The sequence below is a fragment of the Struthio camelus genome, chromosome 3, assembly GCF_040807025.1.
Source record: "Struthio camelus isolate bStrCam1 chromosome 3, bStrCam1.hap1, whole genome shotgun sequence".
NCBI classification, from domain to species: Eukaryota; Metazoa; Chordata; class Aves; order Struthioniformes; family Struthionidae; genus Struthio; species Struthio camelus.
Genome location: NC_090944.1, coordinates 123076043 through 123096242, shown reverse-complemented (window position 1 = coordinate 123096242; position 20200 = coordinate 123076043). Strand labels below are relative to the sequence as shown.

Sequence of the window (20200 nt, the reverse complement as noted above, 5' to 3'; positions counted from 1 at the left end):
CCACAGGTACAGAGCAATTGGATTCTTTCGATTAGTGTTAAGATATAGATAATTCCGAGAGTCGGTCCTGCTGATATCAAGTCCAGGATGACGTTAAACATCAGAAGTAGTAATTCATCTGACAAGACATCCCCAAGATTGTCTCTTAGGGCAGAAAGAGCAGTGTTTGGTGATATTGTGCTCAAATTTCATTCTGTTTTTTGGTCTTAACCTTTATTTTTTCAAAAAGCATCATGAAGACTCAAATGAAATTTCTGCTTATAAAATACAAATTATTTAGATCACATTCATCCTAGCTGTCAATAACCCAGGGTGGGGGAGGGAGTTGGATTCATAAGGGGAAACCTAAGGTATACAACCACCGTTAAAAAAAAAAAATTGCAATACAAAACTGTAAGTATGGGTTTAAAAAAAAAAAAAAAAAGCCACCCTTGCACATCACATTCCACAAAATGTGTTTACCATCCTGTTTAAAGGCGTACACTTCTCACAGAAACTTGAAAAAGGATAAAGATGGGAAGGAGGAAAGGAACGGCCACTAAATTGAAGATAGCCGTTATTTAAATAGCATATACTACACAGTCAAAAGTCTTACTGTTAATGTCTATAATCAGATATTCATAAGTAACCAATAACGCCATGTTAAAAAACAATTGGTTTTAATTCAACTAATTGCAATTCCTCCCCAACATTTCAATTTTTCCCTACTGTACTTGGCATCTTGTGCAACACTTCTAATATTTCTGAAGATAACGAGGAATAGCTTTTCACTTACCACAAAATTGGATCATTAGCCAGCTCACTGAAGCGTTTACACACACAAGCTGCTCTACAGAGATCTTGCTCCAGCAGGTAGGAAAAGATCTTCAGAACCACTTCGTCTGGCAATTTTTCCTGAAGATATTGTTCTGCAGGTGCTGCTATTAAATAGTAATCTATGTAAGATTATTGACAAATTTAACCACCCCAAATCCTGGTTAAAACAGATCACCAACTTGCCACGTCATAGATTACCACTTAAAATTCCAATCATCTCAAACCTAGCATTAAAAAAAATATATATATATATTTAAAAAAGTAAATGCTTGACTTTGGCGTTAAGGACGGAAGTCCTCTTTTGAACCTCTATATTCCACCTTTTCTGTTGGAGGAATCAATCCGTACACAATTGCTAACGTAACAAGCTACCTTGGACGTTCCAGATATACTGGCTCTTCCCTGTGATTAGGTTTATTGCGTCTCAATTAGCCCACGTTACCTATACAAAAACAATCCAATTTCAAAGTCAAAAGCTTTTCAAGTATTTTTCAAACATAAAAAACAATTTACTCAGAAACAGTCACTCTCTGAAAACAGCTACTTCCTTCTCCCCTACTCCCCATAAAGACGTAAAGAAAAAGGATGTTTAGGACGTGGGAGCCCTGCAGCCAGCCATAATGCCAGCGTTTCCTCCTTCCAGTTACTCCCACTTACATTCTTTCCCTGAATTCGGTTTGACAATAAAAAAAACAGAAGTCAAAAGAAACAGTAGTCAAGCGTTGCACTTCTTAAAAATGCCAGAGAGGCTTGAGAAGCGACTTTCCTGTATCCCTGTGGACAAAAGTGAGTGTATTGGTTATACTTCTGCTCTTGTGCACATGTGCACTCTAAATATGAGAGTTTATATTGCAAATACCATTTGTAGTCCGCGTTCTTACTAGAGTTCTGTGGCAGGTATCCTCAGAGTAGGATGTTTTTCTGTTTGCAAAGGTCATTTGTTTGAGTCGTTGTCCTTAGGATCTTTTCTTAGGTAAAAAGATACAGAACAGCTCCTGAAGTTTGGAGGATTTAAAAGCTCTACTACTTCCATAAAAATCCATGTAACACCCCTTGCATTATTATTTTTTCCTAGCGCATTTGAACCTAGGTATCGATAAGATCATCATTTTGACTATTAGAGGAGGAAGACTAAAGGGATCCTCAGAAAGTCAGTCCACTAAATTTGAGGGAATGACAGCAGGAAGAGTAATTTCCACATGAGATTCCCCAAAACGAGCCAAGCTCCAAGTCTTTCAAGCCAAGACACAGAAGAGCTACCACGGGTACAAGGAAGGAGGCAGGAATGGGCGTCCAGGAGCAAGGCAAGGCAGATCCTTTCAGCAGCAGTACTATTTGCGCCAAATTGAGAAATTTTTGGTCAAACACCCATGAGCCAGGCTGAAGCCAGTAGTAAACAGAAACTAGAGTAAAGCAAGCAACAGCCTTGAAGGGTTTTGTCCTGGAGAGGCATTTGGGGAGCCCAAAGTCTGGGAGATACATACTGACAATCCATGAAGTCAGCAGAGTTAGCAAACACCAAAAAGTTACCTGCACGCATGCTAGTTTTTAAGGTGTTTTTCCAAGGGAGATTGAATTATTCCTGCCTGCTTGATATAGGAAAGGATCCTTCTTTCTAAAGTCCTAATTACCCTTGAAACCCATCACAGAATAATTGGGCATTGCTTCCGAATTCCTCTTTTTCCAGTAGCTTTCCAGTTTAGGTGCAGGAGAAGGTCTTCTTACCGGCTTACAAGCTGAAACACGATGTCGTGAAGGCAGGGCAGTAAATCCCCACCACCTTCTTCCCACGACAATCTATTACTTCCCTAAACCACCTGGACAGTTTTGTCTTCCTTTCAATTTATGTATGTCAGGACCTTGACTAGTTTTCTACTGAAGAGGGAAGTTCACTAGCCTTGGGGCTCCTACTGTGCAACAGTTCATATTCCATTTTCCTCCCTAGGCCATGTCTCCCAATGAAAGTTGAAATCCAGATGTGCTATCGCACTGCAAGAGGCGGGAAACAATTTTGGAAGCATCAAAAAAACTTTTTAAAATAAACAAAGCTACAGTTTCTCAGTCTGTATTTACTTGGGAGCTTAGGCACTACTTGCAAAACGGAGAAGGAGACGATTTTACAAGTACTTGCTGTCTTAACCCACCGTTACCCAAAATCCTTAGGAGTGAAAGATTTAAATTAGGTCACCTTTCTGTGCAATTAAGAAAAGGGGTTTGATTTAAGATTTCTCTACTCAAGTCACTGAGCTAGCGACTGCTAGCTGAAATTCTCCAGTACAGCCTAGAAGAAGTAGTCCGCTTTTTAAGGTAAGTACTTAAATATCCCCTGGGTCCAAGAGAAAGAACTCCGTGGTTTTCTTTCACGAATTCATACTTTGTTTAGTAATCTGTCAAAGCACAGAACGCATCCAGTTTGGAATATTGCTCTTCCCAATTCACAACAATAGGGCCATCATGATTTTAGAGGTTTCTTTGGTGATGAAAGAAAAAAAATCATTTGCGCATCACTACTCCTAACACAGTTTTATTCTTATTAAGAAAATGAAGGTTAAGAAACACATACTCATTTGATAAATACATACACACACGTATCTATATATACGCACGCACAAGTTTTCCAACTATATGTTAAAAACACACACACAAAAGTTAGCAAGAAGTGCAATATTCCATTACCAATCTTTACCTTTGCCATAACATAAATATTCCAGTTCTTAACACCTATGATTTGAATACGGTGCTCAACATACTAGACTACCAAAGATTAGAAACACAGCTAGTTAAGTTGCTCTGTTTCCCCAGCGTATACATGAAGCTAATTCAGTTTCAGTTTTGATCACTCAGCAGACAGAAACTGGTGTACCACCAAGAAGTGCAGGGAGAACTGCCTGAAAACGAGTTAAGAGTCTTTGCACAAAGACGAAAAATGCCATTCTGTGAATCCCATGTTCTAATATTAATGTCTTGGATGGATACCTTTTTTGTCTGTTTTAGAGGAGAAGACGGAGATAAATAGCTTTTGCTCAGTAAGGTGGCATTTGGTAAGAATATTTTCTTCTTAAAAAGTAGAGATATGACAGAAAACTTGGCAAACAGTGAGCTTAGGAAAAAAAAAAAAGACTAAAACCAGAAATAAGAAAATGTAGTAAGTTATGTGAACTATAAGCTAAGAGGTTGCATACTAATCAACACAAACTTCACAAATGCAATACAACATAACAACATAAGCATAACAACATAAATAACGCATGGAACAGTCTCAGTAGATACTGCAACTCTACAGTTCAGCAAAGAGAAAGAGTTAAAGAAATTAGCTGTCTCTGAACTCAAGTCTTCCAAAGACAGTTAAAATTAAGTAAGAACTGCCCAGTATAAATTGAATAGGTAAATTTAGGAACGTTAAAGCACGAGAGGAAAAAAAAAAAAAATCTACACAGTAAACAAAAAGGGAGAATATGTTAAGTGCTTGAAACAGTGGATTCAACTGACACAATGAGAAAAGTGGTACTGAAGGGGGTAAAAGATCATAGTAAGAGATGTGTAATTACAGTTCAGTTAATTTAAGGAACTAGTTAAAATATAGTACTTCTAGTTTACAGAAAGACTTATATTCACTATGAATATCAGTGTATGATACAAATATTTGTATCTGTAAGCTCTAAAAGCTGGCATTTGTAAGACATCCTTATAAAAACGTTTACAAATCTGTAGGTTCACCAGTAACTTAAAGCGTAAGAAAGGCATGATTGAGCTATGTCGCTTATCTAAACTTTTGTTTTCTCCAATTTTCAGTATTCGACTTTAAAGGTTGTTGTATTTAAATAGGAGGGGGGGAAAGAAGGCAGCACGTATTTAGTGTGTTGATTTCTCATTAAGATTCTTGTATATTCATTCATTAATGCTTGTCTCAGGATTGAGAGCGACACAGTCCTTTACACAGACTACCAGAGGATAGGGTTGCAGATAAAAGAAGAACACGTCAGTATTTTTGACTATTCGAGATAGCCTGAGATACTGTCAAGAGGAACATGTTAAAAGTTTTGAAATAGCAACTCTTTCGCAGCAGCACTAATTCTGAAATAAGCATTGGAATAACGAACAGTTTTCTGTCCTTCCCCCCCCCCCACCACGTACTGCCTCCGCTCCAGCTGTAGACACTGATGGGCATTTCTCCTTTTGCCTTCCTCAAGTTCTCCTCTGCTCAGGGTCCATACACCAAGGAGCAGTTCTCCACCGAGACATACTGTAATGCAACTAGCCCCAAGCCTCCATTTCATCTCCAGTTCTAAAATAAACAGCTGTATGTTCCAAACGACGACATGCCAGCGCCACTCGGCACATTCCAGAAAATCGCATGCCTACTGCCAGGCACAACAGCTATCGTTAGCTATGCTTGGAATACATAAATTCCCAGCAATACGTAAATCGACAAAATTGGAACAATATCTAAAAAATACTAAAAACCTACATGGGCTTAAAAAAAAAAAAAAAGGGCGGAGGAGGGGGAAAGAGACAGAACACAAACTCGAACAGGCTCACAAGGACATTCGCTTCCGGTAGTTTGAAAGGTCAGACTGTAACTGGTTTGAATACAAACCTGAGTATCATTATTAAAAAAAAAGAAAAAAATTATATATCATTGTTTGTTTTCTCTAATGATAATTTTCCGCACCAAAATAGCCTCCGTAATCTTCATACCTTCCCAAATAAGCTCAGTAACGTGACAAAAGGCACATATAGCAAAAGCATCAGAACTAATTTGGAAGTTTGTGCCATTCATAGTATTAACTTAACCTGCACCAGAGGATTTGAGATTAAAAATACATACCTTGCATAAAGCAAAAAGGCGGGTAACAGCCTAACGAAGAACACATCAAAAGTGAATGACCTTGTGTCAAAACAAGAACTGCCAAGAGAAACTGAGTCTATAAAAAAGCTAACGGAAGACTATGCACAAAGCTCTAGGTATCAATTAAGTCAGGATATGAACCTGGGAAGCAGAATGACATGAGCTGATACTCAATCGGTCCTGGCCATTTCAAGGACAGAAATCTGGGGTTAAGTGTTTTTTAAACAGTTACTGGATTAAAAAAAGCAACCAAAAAAAAACCACACCCACCCACCCACCCACACCAGCAGGGGGAATAAGACAGAGGGAGAAGAGACAGAGGGCTTGAAGGGTAAAATCCACGCTAAGGAAAAGTTGAGAAGCCAAGACGAACAGACTTCAACAAAGGAAATACAAGTGGCCAAGGGCTTGTGCCAGCTCCTCAGCTTTAATTCAGAAGGATAAGACAGACACGGTGTAAGGAAAAGCAACAGAAACCAAGTCACCAGAAATAAACCAAATCTGTAAGATATTAATTTTTTTTTTTTTCCAGATTAATGTGTTTCTTATAGACAGAAAACATACCCCCCCTCCAAAAGGGGGGAAGCAGAGAAGGGGCAAAAGGCCACGGAAAATGGCAAGTGCTGGTGCTGATTTCCCAGAAAAAAGCGAGAGCAGGCCTCATGGAACTGAGGAGCGTGTCAGAAGACAAAAAAAGACAAAACAGAGAAAGACTGGGAAGGTATGAGAAGGAAGAAAAGTTTGGATGCGTGTATCTACACACACATGCATACGTTCACATGCTCTACAATGAAGCGCCGTAACGCCATACCAAAACTAACTCTAAACAATATACTGGAACACTACAGCAACACCAATTTGAGAAATGGTAAAAAAAAAGCCCAGTAAGAGCATGATACTCTTGCAGCATTAGAGCTTCTGCCATTAGCTTGGATACAAATGGTCAGCACTTTCATAGAAAAGGTATGCCTACAGCAGAGCCAGTAGCAGGCAGACTAAAGCACCAACTTCTAAAAGCCAGACTAACATCAAGCTTCCAAATTTGAAGTTCAGGACAAATTAATACTTGTTTTCTCATTTTAAATTCTTGGTTGGCAAACAGATGGGAAAAATAAATTTGGGGAAAAAATTCAAAGTGACATGTTCTTGTCCCATTTTCTCATGTTCTAAAAAGAAAAAAATATATATTATATATGTGTATATATATACACACACACACACATATATGTAAGTTACCTGATAAATCTTGGGATTTTCCAGATACTCTAGCACGTTTAGCTCGATGTCCAAAGTTTTCAGTAGCTGAAGTGGAGGCACCCTTTAACCAAACAAGTAAGAATTAGTTCAGTCATCAGGTAACTTAAGAAAAGCACCAATTAGCTGCCAATTCCTGAGGCAGGAAGATCTACTTTACAATTAAAATTACCTCCATACTGCTCTTTGTAGGGCAAGCCGTTCTTTTAGGTAGAAGAGTTTTTCTGCGAAGTTGGTATGGACTATTTTGTGCACCAGGACCCGATTCTTCTGCAACCATATCTGCAGGTACATCATCATCTGTTAACAGTAACAAAAGAAAAAAAAAAATAAAAAAAAGAAAGTTTACAAACTGCAGTTTTGTTTTACGCCAGAAAATACTACAGAAATATTTACTACCATAATCTAGCTATTAAATATATGTATATAATCAGGAAAAAAAAACAGTTAGATGATTTTTCATGAAAATGAGAACATGCACAGCATGCATACATAAAATGACACGTAAAAAGTATGTATTATAGTCACCATTTTTACACAGCAGTTATACCAGATAGTCACATTAGAAATATGCACATGTGTATTTTAATTTTTCTTTTTAAAAACTTCTGCTTTCAGTTTCTTTGAAAAATATGTTGTTCACTGCACTAACTCCATTTTTAACATTACCTCAAATTTTTTTTTTTTTACCTCTCCCTAGCATCATCTTTATAATGAGGAACACTGAAGTTTTTAATAATTAATCAGATGTTATCAAGAACATTGTACATACTGAAGGGTTTCAGCACAAAACTCAAAACAGGATTTCCTTAAAACATCTGAAGGATAGCCCAGGCCAGCATACAAATCCTTCAAGTAAAATGGAAGAGAAACGTAAGTGTCTTTAATCGCATACGTTCCGTTTGCCTTAAAGACATCAAGTATGTTCTCTCCATACCCTTAAAAAACAAACAAACAAAAAAAAGGAGAACACGTGATCAATATTATCTGAAATTTTTTTGAAAGCTTACTCTCGATTTTCCATGTTCATATAGTTATGGAATACACACATAGCAAGCAAGGAATAAGTACTTAGCAGTAGGTGTCCTACAATAAGCATCACACACAAAAATGGCAAGAACTTTAGAAGAGGTCAGAACAAGATCATCTAGAAAATAAAAGCCCTGTTTCTCTTAAGTAAAAGGTGTACTTTTTGCAGATACTTAATTGTGAGAAAAAAATTTTTGAATTTACTTTTAGTTTTAACCGCTTTCTCATTTTAAATTGGATAAAACAAGACAAAAACGATAGCCAAAAAAGTAATACTGTACAGCAAGCTGCCTTCCTGAATAAATCAGGGTAAAGAGAGATCGCTGTTAAGGAAGGCTAACAAAAATAGATTTAAAAAAAAAAGTCATATTAAAATCAGCTCAGTATACAAATTAAACAATGAAAAAAACCTTGTTCTAGAACAAGATTCCTTCTCTACAATGCAAGATCTTAATATGATTTTCGTAAGTTATTTATGTAGGACTATGCATGCCACTGTAGTTCAAGTTACTTTAAAATTCAGTAATAACTAACCAAAACAGTTTTGAAAAGAAGAGATCTTGTCAGTGTCTTCCTGCTCTTTTTCTGATCCCGCTCTTGGCTCTATCCGAAGAGATATTTATAAGTTGTACACCTTCCCATACATCATAAATAGATCCCAAAACTGCTAGGACATCTTTTTTCCAGCTTCTGTCCACAACTTTACTGACATCAGCTGATAAGTGCACAACTTCGCAGTCAGCTCAAACTAGTCTAGGAGAGCGTCACCAGCTCATTAATCCAGCTGAAATCTAACCCTGCAGAAAGTACCCATGCACTTAGTCTCCAGCCAGACGAGCAGCTGATCCAACGCAGCGCAGCCATGAGGAGCGGACAACTACGAAAGAACCAGCCCTTTCGCAGTAGCGGCGCATGTTTTAAAGCATATAAACAAACTGTGAAACTTCATTCAAGAAAAATTTTGTAAGAACAAAACAAACTTCCGTAACTTCAGGTAGAGCCTAGCTCCCTCTCTGCTACTTCCGTGGCACCCCTCGCTAGCATCTCAGCATTTCTCTTCCTGGAAAGGAAGGATTTATCCATTACACAGAGAAACTAAAGGACACTGACAGATCAGCTACGGTGCTTTTTACCGTGAATAAATTTGTACCCAGCTTTGGCATCCCGTAGCTGCTAGAGGTTACTGACGCCAAAACAGAGATTGATTGCTTAGTCACAATGCAGCCACCTAATTTTACATGTTTCTTTATCATTCCTGAGGGAGATCACCACTGTCATGTTAATAAGGCATCAACAGCTGGAAGAGAAGACCTGTGGCAGAAGGAGCGACAAGCTCCCAGCCTGCTTTCCCAAGCTAGGACAGCAGCAGCTGTGGGCCTGAAGGGCCTTAAGAGAAGTTTAGGCAGCTAAAGCAAGAGTACAATTCTTGTATAGCTGAACCCTTGCACCTGAAAGTACTCCAACACTTCAGTATGTGACTACCTGACACCCTTGTCTTAGGTCTCCATCAATTTAAAATCCAAGGCAGTAATTAGGAATTCTGTTGCTACCATTCCCCAGGGAGCACGCTGCTGAGGCATTTTGCGCCTCTTCTCCTAGGCCTGTTTCTGTATTTTGCATTGAACAGAGAAAACAACCATGAGGACTGCAGGATTTTTTTTTTCCCTTGATGATCAATACAGTAGGTCAAAATCGTCGTGTGGAACACAGCAAAAGCATAATGAGCAAAGAAAATAGGAAAAAGGGAGGGAGATGGGAGAAAACAAAAATAAAAACACAGAATTTTGATCTTTCCTTTGGTGGTTATGTTCTTAGAAGCAAACCAGTAGAGGCCACTAAGGACAAAACATTACTGCTGGAAAGAGAAGACAGAAGCCAGTGGGGGGGGGAGATCATTTTGGCTGAAACACTGGAAGACTGACTAAGCAGAAGAGAAGCATGCTCATTTTCTTGCAGTGGATTTTAGGAGGACGTGAAGAGCCCTGCTCAAAGATTACCCTTCTAGCACAGACGGCATTAAGAGATATACACATTCACTAATATTCGTAAGAGTTGTTAAAAGAACGAAAACCTTGCCATTTCATCAGATGGATGAGGAAGGCAACGAGGAAGATGAGAGACGCATCAGTGGAAGGCGTGAGCCTGCGGGGCGCAGACGGCCAAGCGGCCCCGTGGGAAAGTTCACGCAGCAGGAAGGTGGGTGCTACTTGGTGAAGGGACTGCCGGGGACCTCACATGCTCAGGAGCGGTTTCCATGCTCGCCTTCAACTGTGCCTCTCCCGGGGGGGGGGGGGGGGGGAAACGTCCTCACTACTTCAAGCAGCATCACATAGTTAGCTTTAAACACTGTGGGAAGAGCTAACAGGGAAGGAGAGTGCTTCCAAAACCGAGCAAGAGCCTCCAACTCGGGCCTTGAGCCTTCCTGCTACGGTTCCGCTCCTTGTGCTCAAGTAACATGCTGCCCACAGGACAGAGAAGTAGATGACTCAGATGAGCTGCTCCTGACCTTTTTTTTTTTTTTTTTTTTTTTTTTTTTTTGACACTTCTAAAGGGCTGACCAACTTCTGTAAAGATTTTTACTACTTAGTAGAAACAATAGCTGTTTCACTTACCAGCAAATATAAAGAAATCTGAAAGTCTTCAGTGGTCTGTTACTAAAGTAGTCTTCATGCTTGTTTAACTTTCCAAATGCTCCATTTTAAATTGTGAGCAGACTAAACCAGCTATAGTGCAAGTTTTCAGAGAAATAATTCTCAGAAAGCATTGCTGTTTTCGGAAAACTACCCATTACTCTTCCACACAGAAGTAACACCAAAAACGCTCGCTACTCAGACCAGTAACCCTGTGCTAGATGCTGTGCAAAGCCATTTCAAAAATCCTCCTCTAAGAATACCTGCCTTAGAGATACACTCCTGTTTTAAAGGAGAAAACCTGATTTTAAAATAGAACTACAATGCCTCCAAAATACTTCTTGAGAGACCCAAATTTAAGATGCAACAGTATCAGTTACTGCATCTAACAGCATAACTAAAAGGCGTTGTAATTACATTTCTTGCTTGCAGAAACATTTACCCTATAAAAGTCATTAAAACAAATTCAGGGGAGCGCGTGTGTAACGTTAATGCCCTCTTACAGACACCTGCTGAAATGAATGCCAGATGCTGTCACTAATTTTAACAAGAAGTCAATGCACTTGCACTCTTCAGAGATTAAATTAAGCTGAGTCTGCTCTCAAACAGTCCTTTACCTGTATATTGTACTACAAAAGCGTGTTCTTTGAACTGTGTACTACTTAAAGTACACAATTAACAATGTTTGCATGAAGAAGAAAAACAAGCTATAAAGAAGTGATTAAGGACTATCAAAATAGTTTATAAAAATATGCAGATCACATTAAGAGAAAGTTTAGCATGAGCACACCGTTATTTTGGTCACAAAAAGATATGCATGTGGTTTCACCTTTGCCTTATACATGTTCCAGCAGTCATCTTAAAACTAAACACAACCTTCAGGAAGAAAGGGTGAGGCTGGTAAGTTTTTCATAAATATTCAAAAAAAAAAAAAAAACCAAACAAGAACAGAACAAAATCTGACTGGAAAGAAGGTAGGACACTAAGGGAGGAAGTTTATGCCCCAATTCCTACCATTTTTCATTTAGTTTATATAACCTTGTAGTTCATATAACCTTGTAAACTTCCCTTTTTTTTGTGGTGCTGTTCCATGTCTTCCCAAACTCTTCCCAAGTGAGAAGGAAAAAGTGAGTTGTGGTCAACAAAGGCCAAATACTGAGGAGTAGGGAGGGGGAAAATAAGTTTTTCCCAACAGACCCACCACTGAAATTGCTCCTCGACACTAGGAAGTAGCGAGGAAGATAACCAAGTAGTTTTAAAATACAGAAGCGTGCATTAACTTGGGAGTAGGTCCTAAAAGAACACCTCTGAAAAGTAAAATAACCCATACTGAAGCTACTTGCATTGACTGATGATTTATCTGACCTATCAGACAAATTACAAAAGTAACACAAGTCAGTCATACACAGCCTGAATTAGAACTGGTGTCAATATGGAATGAAATAAGCCACCAATTAAGAAAAAAGTTTTTCTTCGTAATTAGAAGCAAGCCCGAGAAATACAACTCAAATGTAAACTGATACAAGTCAGTGGCTTTGGGTAGAGTGAATCTTCCCACGCGCTTGACACAAAGTGTCACGGATAAGACCTTCAGGCAATCTGCTAGATGACAGCTTCAACTATTTTATGGATGTATTAGTTTAGTATGGCAAGGGAGAAGAAAGTAGGACTGAAGTTTAAGGAGCAGAAAAGGAAGATGCACACAAAAAAGGATGTCAGTAAAGGCAAAATAACTTACAGAGAACAGATGATACAGTACCAAAAGCAGAGATGACTGAATATATAAATGGTACATTCTACTCTGCATCGCAGAACAAAAATTCCTAAACCAGTGGAAGCCTTCCCATTGACTTAGGATAACATTTAAGGATAAGTCTAAATTATGAATTGCAGATTGTTTTAAAAATGGGAGACAGCTGTCTCTGGAGAGCTATCCAAATACTCAATTTGTATCCAAAGAGCAAGGCACCAGCTGGGTACACCACCACAAAAATCTCAAAAACTGAGGAAAATGAAGTGCAAAGTTGGCTGAGACCACATCTACGATATTTTCAAGACACAATGTCAACATTTTGTAATGTTCCACTTCTCCACAGTGGACTTAAAGATTTGGGGAAGATATCTCCACTCAGAGTAGCAGGCTTTCAGTTTGGAAAGGGGCTAGATCTAACATTAAAAATGTACTCTTTCAGAAAAACTACAGAAAGATCATACTTACTGAACACCATATGGAATAAAGAGATTTGGCCTTATGGAAAGCAACAGCTAGAGAAAACAACTATTACTGATTGCTAGTATATTTTAAATATACGATTTCTTACAGAATATTAAAACAAAGATATCTTTGAGATATCTTTGAACCCGAGAAAAAACTTCTTCACTGTGAGGGTGACAGAGCATTGGAACAGGTTGCCCAGAGAGGTGGTGGAGTCTCCTTCCCTGGAGATATTCAAAAGCCGTCTGGATGTGATCCTGGGCAATATGCTCTAGGTGACCCTGCTTGAGCAGGGAGGTTGGACTAGATGATCTCCAGAGGTCCCTTCCAACCTAAACGATTCTGTGATTATTATATGACATATCCAAGCTTATTGTAATTGGTAATGATTTCTTTGGTTAACCCCACCCTCCCCAAAATGTTAATGTACGTGGAGTATCTAGACATTCTCCTACACAGAAATTAGTATCCTTAAATTGAGGGCCGGGGGGGGGGGGGGGGGAGGGAGATGTTTTCACATGTTAAACTAAAAATCTTGGTACTTGCATAGCCCAAAACAGAAACCTCCCTCTACTCCTCAACATGAGAAACATGTAAATTCCAAAAAGGTGCTATTTGATAAGCTTTTGAACATCAGTCCCCAAATGATACAGCTTATTACTCTTCAAAAATAGGCCACGCAATAGATAACAGGATGGCCTAAAAAGAATAAGAATAGATCAGATACTCAAATCTATTTTTGTTTTCTCAAAAAGCTCACGTTAGTTTTACAACCCATCTATCTAAATATATTTTCTTACAAGGAGGAAAATAATTATTTTCCATATTTATATAATTTCTTAACTCTCAGAATATATTTTGTGTTGCTCTTAGAACTTAACTTCATTTACATCCTAAGCATCTCGCCTTTTCTCCTCCTCAGCTTATTCTGAAGTCCCACTACAGCAATCCTTACGCAGGTCACCCAAGCCAGATGTGAAAGAAAAGACCGTATCGCAAGGGTCTGTTAGCTCAACCAACACCATCAACATGCTACCAACGTGCTATGTAACAAATATAACTTGCCTATGCACGATGGAAGTTAAGTTCTTAGAGATGGCACAAAGGAGACAGAACGTGAAAGGAGAAGGCAAACTGGGTGCAAACCTTGTCCCCAGTTGTATTTCTTTAAGCGTTATCAATAGTCACCAGAAGCTACTCACATCTTTGAATCATGTACCCCAGGAATTCGTTATCTAAAACTACCTAGCACGAAAACATGTCTAAATGCCAGTAAAGACCCTCCAAATGCTATGAAAGATATTTTCCTTTTCAGAAGCCAGGAACAACAGGAGATAACTAGAATACGATGACAAATCCTAGTTTCTCTCCAAAAGAAAACCCAAAAAGCTACTAACGCCAGGTTATCAAGATAGAATTTCTAAAGAAATACATTCATCTGCACATTTATATTAGACATAGAGAACAACTGCAAGTATCTACATACTTGAGCTACTTGTCAAATAACTTCTTTTTTTTCAGAACAAGCAGCTCTGCAACTAACTGGTACTAGTTATTAAACAAGAGCACCAACAAGCCAGAAAAAGGAGATACATTTTTGCTTTGTGTGGTTTTTGTGTGTTTTTTTTTTTTTTAAAGTTATACTCTTTGCCCAAAATGATGATAACTGCTAAGTGTTATAGGCTCTGCTGTAGTACAAAGCAATAAACACATCTCCAGGTGGCTGCTCTGCAAGTATTTTATTAAGAGACTTCCCATTCCTGCTTAATAGGCAGACTGACTCCTGCTCTGACAAGCTTTCATTGAGAAGAGACAAGGATCCCTTTTTGGATGCGTTCCTCATTAAAAAAGCAATACTTTCAAAGCTGCGGCCTTGCTGCATGGTTCCTTGATGCTACAGTGAAGGAAAAAAAAAAAAAAAAAAGCTGACCAAGTGATTTTAAAGGTTCACAAATCTATGAAGTTTAAGAGCCTTTCTTCATTACATTTCTGAGTCATACTAAAGAACAGAGACTTGTTTGATTACTCCAAGCTGTTTTTTTTTTTTTTTTTTTTTTTAAACTACTAAATTGAGTTTCCAACTTAGAGCAGTTTTTAATTGAAATTTTTATCTGGTCATTTGGCTGCAAGTGTTAGAGCAGTAAAGTTACCAGTCCTGGAGGTCATCCCCTCTTCAGCTGAAATACAGCAACTTACAATTCACTAGAAAAGCATAGCCAGTAAAAATAATTAAAAACACACCAAAAACACCCCACTGAAAAAGGGTAATCAAGTAATCCCTTTTTAATCCCCATTACAATCGGCCAGAACAATAGTTCTGATCAACCACTGTATTTTAATTTCAGGAAGTATTCCTCAGCACGCCCAAGCACAGGCCAAACCGCAGCATGCCACCACACCCTCAGAGCTGCTGCGAGGCAAAAGCCTTCCTCCTCCTCCTCCCAAAGATCCCACCTACCCAGGAGACAGTATCTCAGAAGGGGGGGGTGGGGGGGAGATACATTCTCCAGTCTCAGCAAATCACAGAGCAGAGGAATGGTTGAACCAAACAGTTACTGGCACTTAAAAACTCCTTGCTCTTAAGCTATGCTCCTAAGTTAGACCGCTAGAAATTGATGGGACAAATCAGTCCCTAAAATGAACAAACTGGGAAGAGGGCAAACTCTGGCTGGGGGCTGCAGGGATAATCAGGCAAATCAGTTTTGAGGAATGGCCGTAAGGGAATCGAGCCAGTATGCCCATCTTGGCTAACAGCCTGACTCAGGCTGGACAAGATTTCTCTGACCAGAATCTCATAGCAGACACATCTAAAATAAAGATGAGATCTTTGTGGGGGGTAGATTATTTTAACAACCAGAGAGTAGCTGAACTATGAAGTATAAAGGCTACATTCTTTAATTAGGATAAATCTGGATATTCTTGATACTCCTGAACTCAGAAAAGAAAGAATTAGAAATTTGTAAATTCCTGGGTTTTATTAACTTCCAGTTACAATTACTTCCAGCATAATCTCATACCATATTAATAACTGGCTTTAACACTGCTAGAATTTAAGAATGAACATGACGCTATTAATTCCCAATCCTTTTATGTTTCTGATATCTTTAAAGGGGGGGGGGTGCCACAATATAGGAATTGAGTAGCAATTCCGTGAATGTAGAGACTTCACTTGACACCTCTATGTTTTAAATAGAAAGCTTTCTATAGCCCATAATTGATCCATTTGCAGAGCGTTTTCCATGCACAGCACAGGAAGCTAGAGATACCTGGCTCAGAGAAACACTGCTCCCCCCTTGAAATGACAGGAAAGTTCATGTGCAATAAACAAGCCACATAGCTAGAAATCTCATTATGACTAAACACTATTGCAACTATTCAAGCGTAACTCCTGTAAAACATCATCTCAGGGCACAATCACTTCACCAAATTTTCACAAAATAAGAACCTCCCACAGATTTCTTTGCCGTAAGCCACATCTGCACAGCACTTCTATAAATTTGGGGCGGGGGGGTGGGGTGGGGGGAGGGAAGGTCTCCTGCTACTAGCAGGAGTAGCAGATTTAGAGACACTTGCCATGCAAAACCATCTGCCTTATATGGACTCCGTATCAGAAGTGACTGGCATCTATCAATACATTGGCTCAGCTGGAACCTAGTGACGTCAGGAAGCAGTTTTGATGCACGAAGCCAGGAATTTCTTAACGTTCTTCAGGCAGGAGTCACAGATCTGCCTTGCAGTGAGAGGCAAGCTAAGGAAAAAGGTCAAGCAGTACGTGAGCAAAAATATTTCAGAATCTGACAAGTCCAACAAGTAGATGGAACTAAGAACAGATTACAAATAAATAAAGGAGTTTTCTGGGACCTATTCATAGTCCTCAGAGAAATTCTACATTATTCTAAATAAAAAAGTGTCTGAACTAAAGACGACTTCTAAACTGAAGGAGTTGGCTTTTTCACAAGAAAAATTTAGGAAGACGTTAAATATTTTTCCAGCTTTTTTGGCATTCATGAACTGCAAGCGTAATATGGCTGAAAAGGCTTCCTAGTACAAGAGACTACTTTCTGAGCAACAATATATCTTTCTATTTTTTTCTATTGTTGTAATTATAAAAAGTGTCCAGTAACAACGTAGGCTTGGGCTTTTCTGAAGAACTCTGAATGGATGAGATTATACCTTTAAGTCTAGAAAGAGGAAAAAGGAAACAAATTAGGAAGTGATATGAATATGCCAGGGAGGAGAAATATATATATACTGCCAAGAGGCAACAGAGTTGAATGATCAGACAGTTTTGTCTGTGTGCTGGGGGAAAGGTGATGGGGGCGGGAGGAGAGTACAGTCAGTATCACTTTTCCTCCCTGAGCAAGAGGGAGCACCCATATTACTAGTAGCTTTGAAACTTACTTGTTTTGGCTGCCATTCTTCCCTCTGTATCCTAGCATTATGTTAAGACAGAGAAAACTAAGGAATGGGAACCATCGTATCAAGTACTTTATTTTCCTACAGCAGCATTAAATCATACAGAGGACCACTAAGAAAAAAAACACATGGTTTGATTCTTGGCCTTTTACAGATCCCAAATAATACTCTGATATAGCCTTCAAAAACAGAATACAAGCCACCGGACTATGAAGCGTAGTTTTCTAGAGAAATACCTACTGGTATAGATGGGCAAATACTATATCAGACAAAGTTTCCAAGTCATCTTCAGATGCAGTTGCAATTTACACAAATCATTAGTCTAGGAAGAAGCGAAGGGACAGCAAACGGTGCCAGAGGCAAAAGGCTGGACCCTGTAACTTTGACACAGAGCTATGAGGGGAAAAAAAACCACTAGAAGCTCATACTCAGTTTTGGATATCCAACAGCACAGGAGGAGATAGGAACATGAACTGTAAAAGGTAGGAGGTGCTCTCTCAAAGACAGCAAACCTGAACTCTGCTACCTCTTCTGGCTGTTTTCCCTGACTTCTTATTGCCATGTTAAGAAACATACGTACAAATCACTTTCCTTCCCCACGCCAGAGTACTGCAGTCAACGCTCACGTAAATCTTTAAAATGGTACAGTTCAAATGAAAAACCATGAAATACCACTACATGAACAACATAACTAGCAACAGTATACTAAAAACCTAAATACACTTCAGACTGAAAAAAAATAAAGTATTAATCCCAGAAATTACTATTCTTTTTATTCAGCAAAAGACAGAGACGCTAGTATAGTATATATTTATTTTCAAACTGCCTTTCGGAAAGGCCACTGAATGATAACTAGGCCAGAGACACACACAAAAGAGAAAGAAGGCATTTATTGTCCTCAGATCAGTCAAATGCGTGTTGTCTCTAATGTACTTTGTAACAAGCCTCAATTTTACAAGACTTATTCCTAACTATGGCAAAGTTTGCATGCTCCAAGTCAGACTTGTCTGATCATTTACTCAGAAAACTTCAACATCACTATCCCCGCCACTTTATTACTTGAATTACAACTCCGAAGTACCCGACAAGAGCAGGAGGAGCATGGCTCTGGTTAGCTTCAGGAAACAACCACATGAAAACGGTGCGCCAGACTGCAGTAAAACCAAGCACACCATCAGATGCGGGCTACTGATCGTGTATTTGCACTGTTAAAAGTACTTTTATGCATGAAATGCAGGACAGATTAAACTCTAAAAGCTTTTTGTAAGCAGTTATTTTAATTCCCATTAACATTTTCTACTGTTATCAGAAACTGTGATCAACTTTTACAGTTTACAGTTTTATGCGTTTACATAGGTGTTTGAATTTATTAAAAATATAATTTTTCTGACGCTTGAATACAAAGGACACCAGGTAGCATTTAATTCTACTAACTTTAACAGAGGAACTCAGTTTTCAGTAAAACTTCACAGACTAATTCAAGGACAGCTGCAACTGTTCTTGGCATGTCGGGGAAGGGAACAGAAATCCAACAGCATTTGGCTGATAATTGTGGTTTTTGGCAACTAATACAGATATAATGTCTTCAGCATTTCTCAGAAAAATCTTGCAGCTTCACTTTTTTTTTTTTTTACAGTTTCTAAATTGAGACAGATGTGCCATGAATTATCTCAAAATTAAACTTTATAGATGATACTCTGTATCTCAATGAAGTTAATTTTTTTCAACAACTAAGTTTCATTAACAAAAAACAAACAAAAAAATGCTACTTTCATTTTCTTTCTTACCATCTCTCCACTGCTATTTTAATAGACCCAATTTAGTCAAAGCTATTACACTAAGCACTACATAAACACTATCTGAAATAAAACCAAAGCCGTCAGCTGTATATCTTAGTTTTTCTGATAAAGAGATGCTTGTTACTTCCACTTCAAATTTGCTCTTACCAACACTAAGTGACAATGGAGTTCAAGCAGTCAGTACGAACTTGGTTATCTGATAGAGAGCATATGCTGCAAAACAGAAACGAACTACTAATTTTGCCGCCTAAAATGTCCAGAAGTAACTGTTTAAAGTTTTCAACAGGTTTCTGCACACAAAAGTTTTTCCTCTCTCCACTTTTACTTCCAGTCTTTTGCATACTGGCATCAAAATCCCGTTTGGTTGTGTGTGTGTGTGTGTGTGTTTTTCTTTTTTTTTTTTTTTTGGGGGGGGGGGGAAGCTGCTTTGTTTTTTAAGCAGATCCTCTCTCCTGCATCCAACCTCCTCTTTTGTTTCATTTCCATAGCTTTAGAAATTCTCCCCCTCCATACAACTGATGAAATTCTTCCATTTTAAGATCAGATAAAATGGCTCTCTGTCATTTATTCCATATACGCTCTGGAGACCTGACCTACCACACTTCCTACAAACTAAACTCCCTGTAATTTGTCATTCATTAGTGGCTAGTAGATTTCTATTTAAAAGCTACCTAAAAATAATGCATATGAACTGTAAAAGCACATATAACACACATGACAAAAAGGAACTTTCCAGACTCAAAGGCTTTCACTATAAATAAAGCAAGCTGGTAGTTGTGAGCCATTAAAATAAAGATTGAAATAGCCTTCCATTTAATCTAATAAGAATGCACAAACACAGTGTTAGAAATAACTAATCCTTACAGCAGAAGGCCACAGATGACCCGAAACAAGCTTTAAGGGGAAGAGGAAGCATTCTTTGCTTCTAGGCCAAGAATTTAAAGATCTAGAAAAACTCATCACCTTAATAGGCTGCTCCCTCCTTTTGTGTCCTGGTAGCACCATCACCGTCTACCGCACATACTTTCTCTCAGGCACAGACACCAAGCGTGATACTTACAGACCAAAATGCTTAGGACATTCAGTAGACAAAACACAAGGGGTGGGGGGGGGTGGGGTGGGGCTGATTCATTAAACTCCTTTTCTGATTATTTTACCCACATTTCTCAAATATTTTTCTTCTGCTGAAACC

At 38.7% G+C, this 20200-nt stretch overlaps 1 protein-coding gene across 4 annotated transcripts in view; it reads right to left on the bottom strand.

The window, feature by feature from the left end:
• FBXO11 (F-box protein 11) overlaps positions 1-20200 on the bottom strand; it is a 74880-nt gene that overhangs the window by 30454 nt on the left and 24226 nt on the right. For 2 of the 4 annotated variants that reach the window (XM_068940058.1, XM_068940061.1), the window contains exons 2-4: positions 7092-7219; positions 6902-6983; positions 776-920 (exon numbers count right to left, since the gene is read on the bottom strand). In XM_068940058.1, the coding sequence (XP_068796159.1) occupies positions 776-920; positions 6902-6983; positions 7092-7219 (355 nt within the window). Of the gene's footprint in view, positions 1-775; positions 921-6901; positions 6984-7091; positions 7220-8482; positions 8569-20200 lie in introns of those variants that run through there. The other 2 variants (XM_068940062.1, XM_068940059.1) reach the window with 2 other exon arrangements.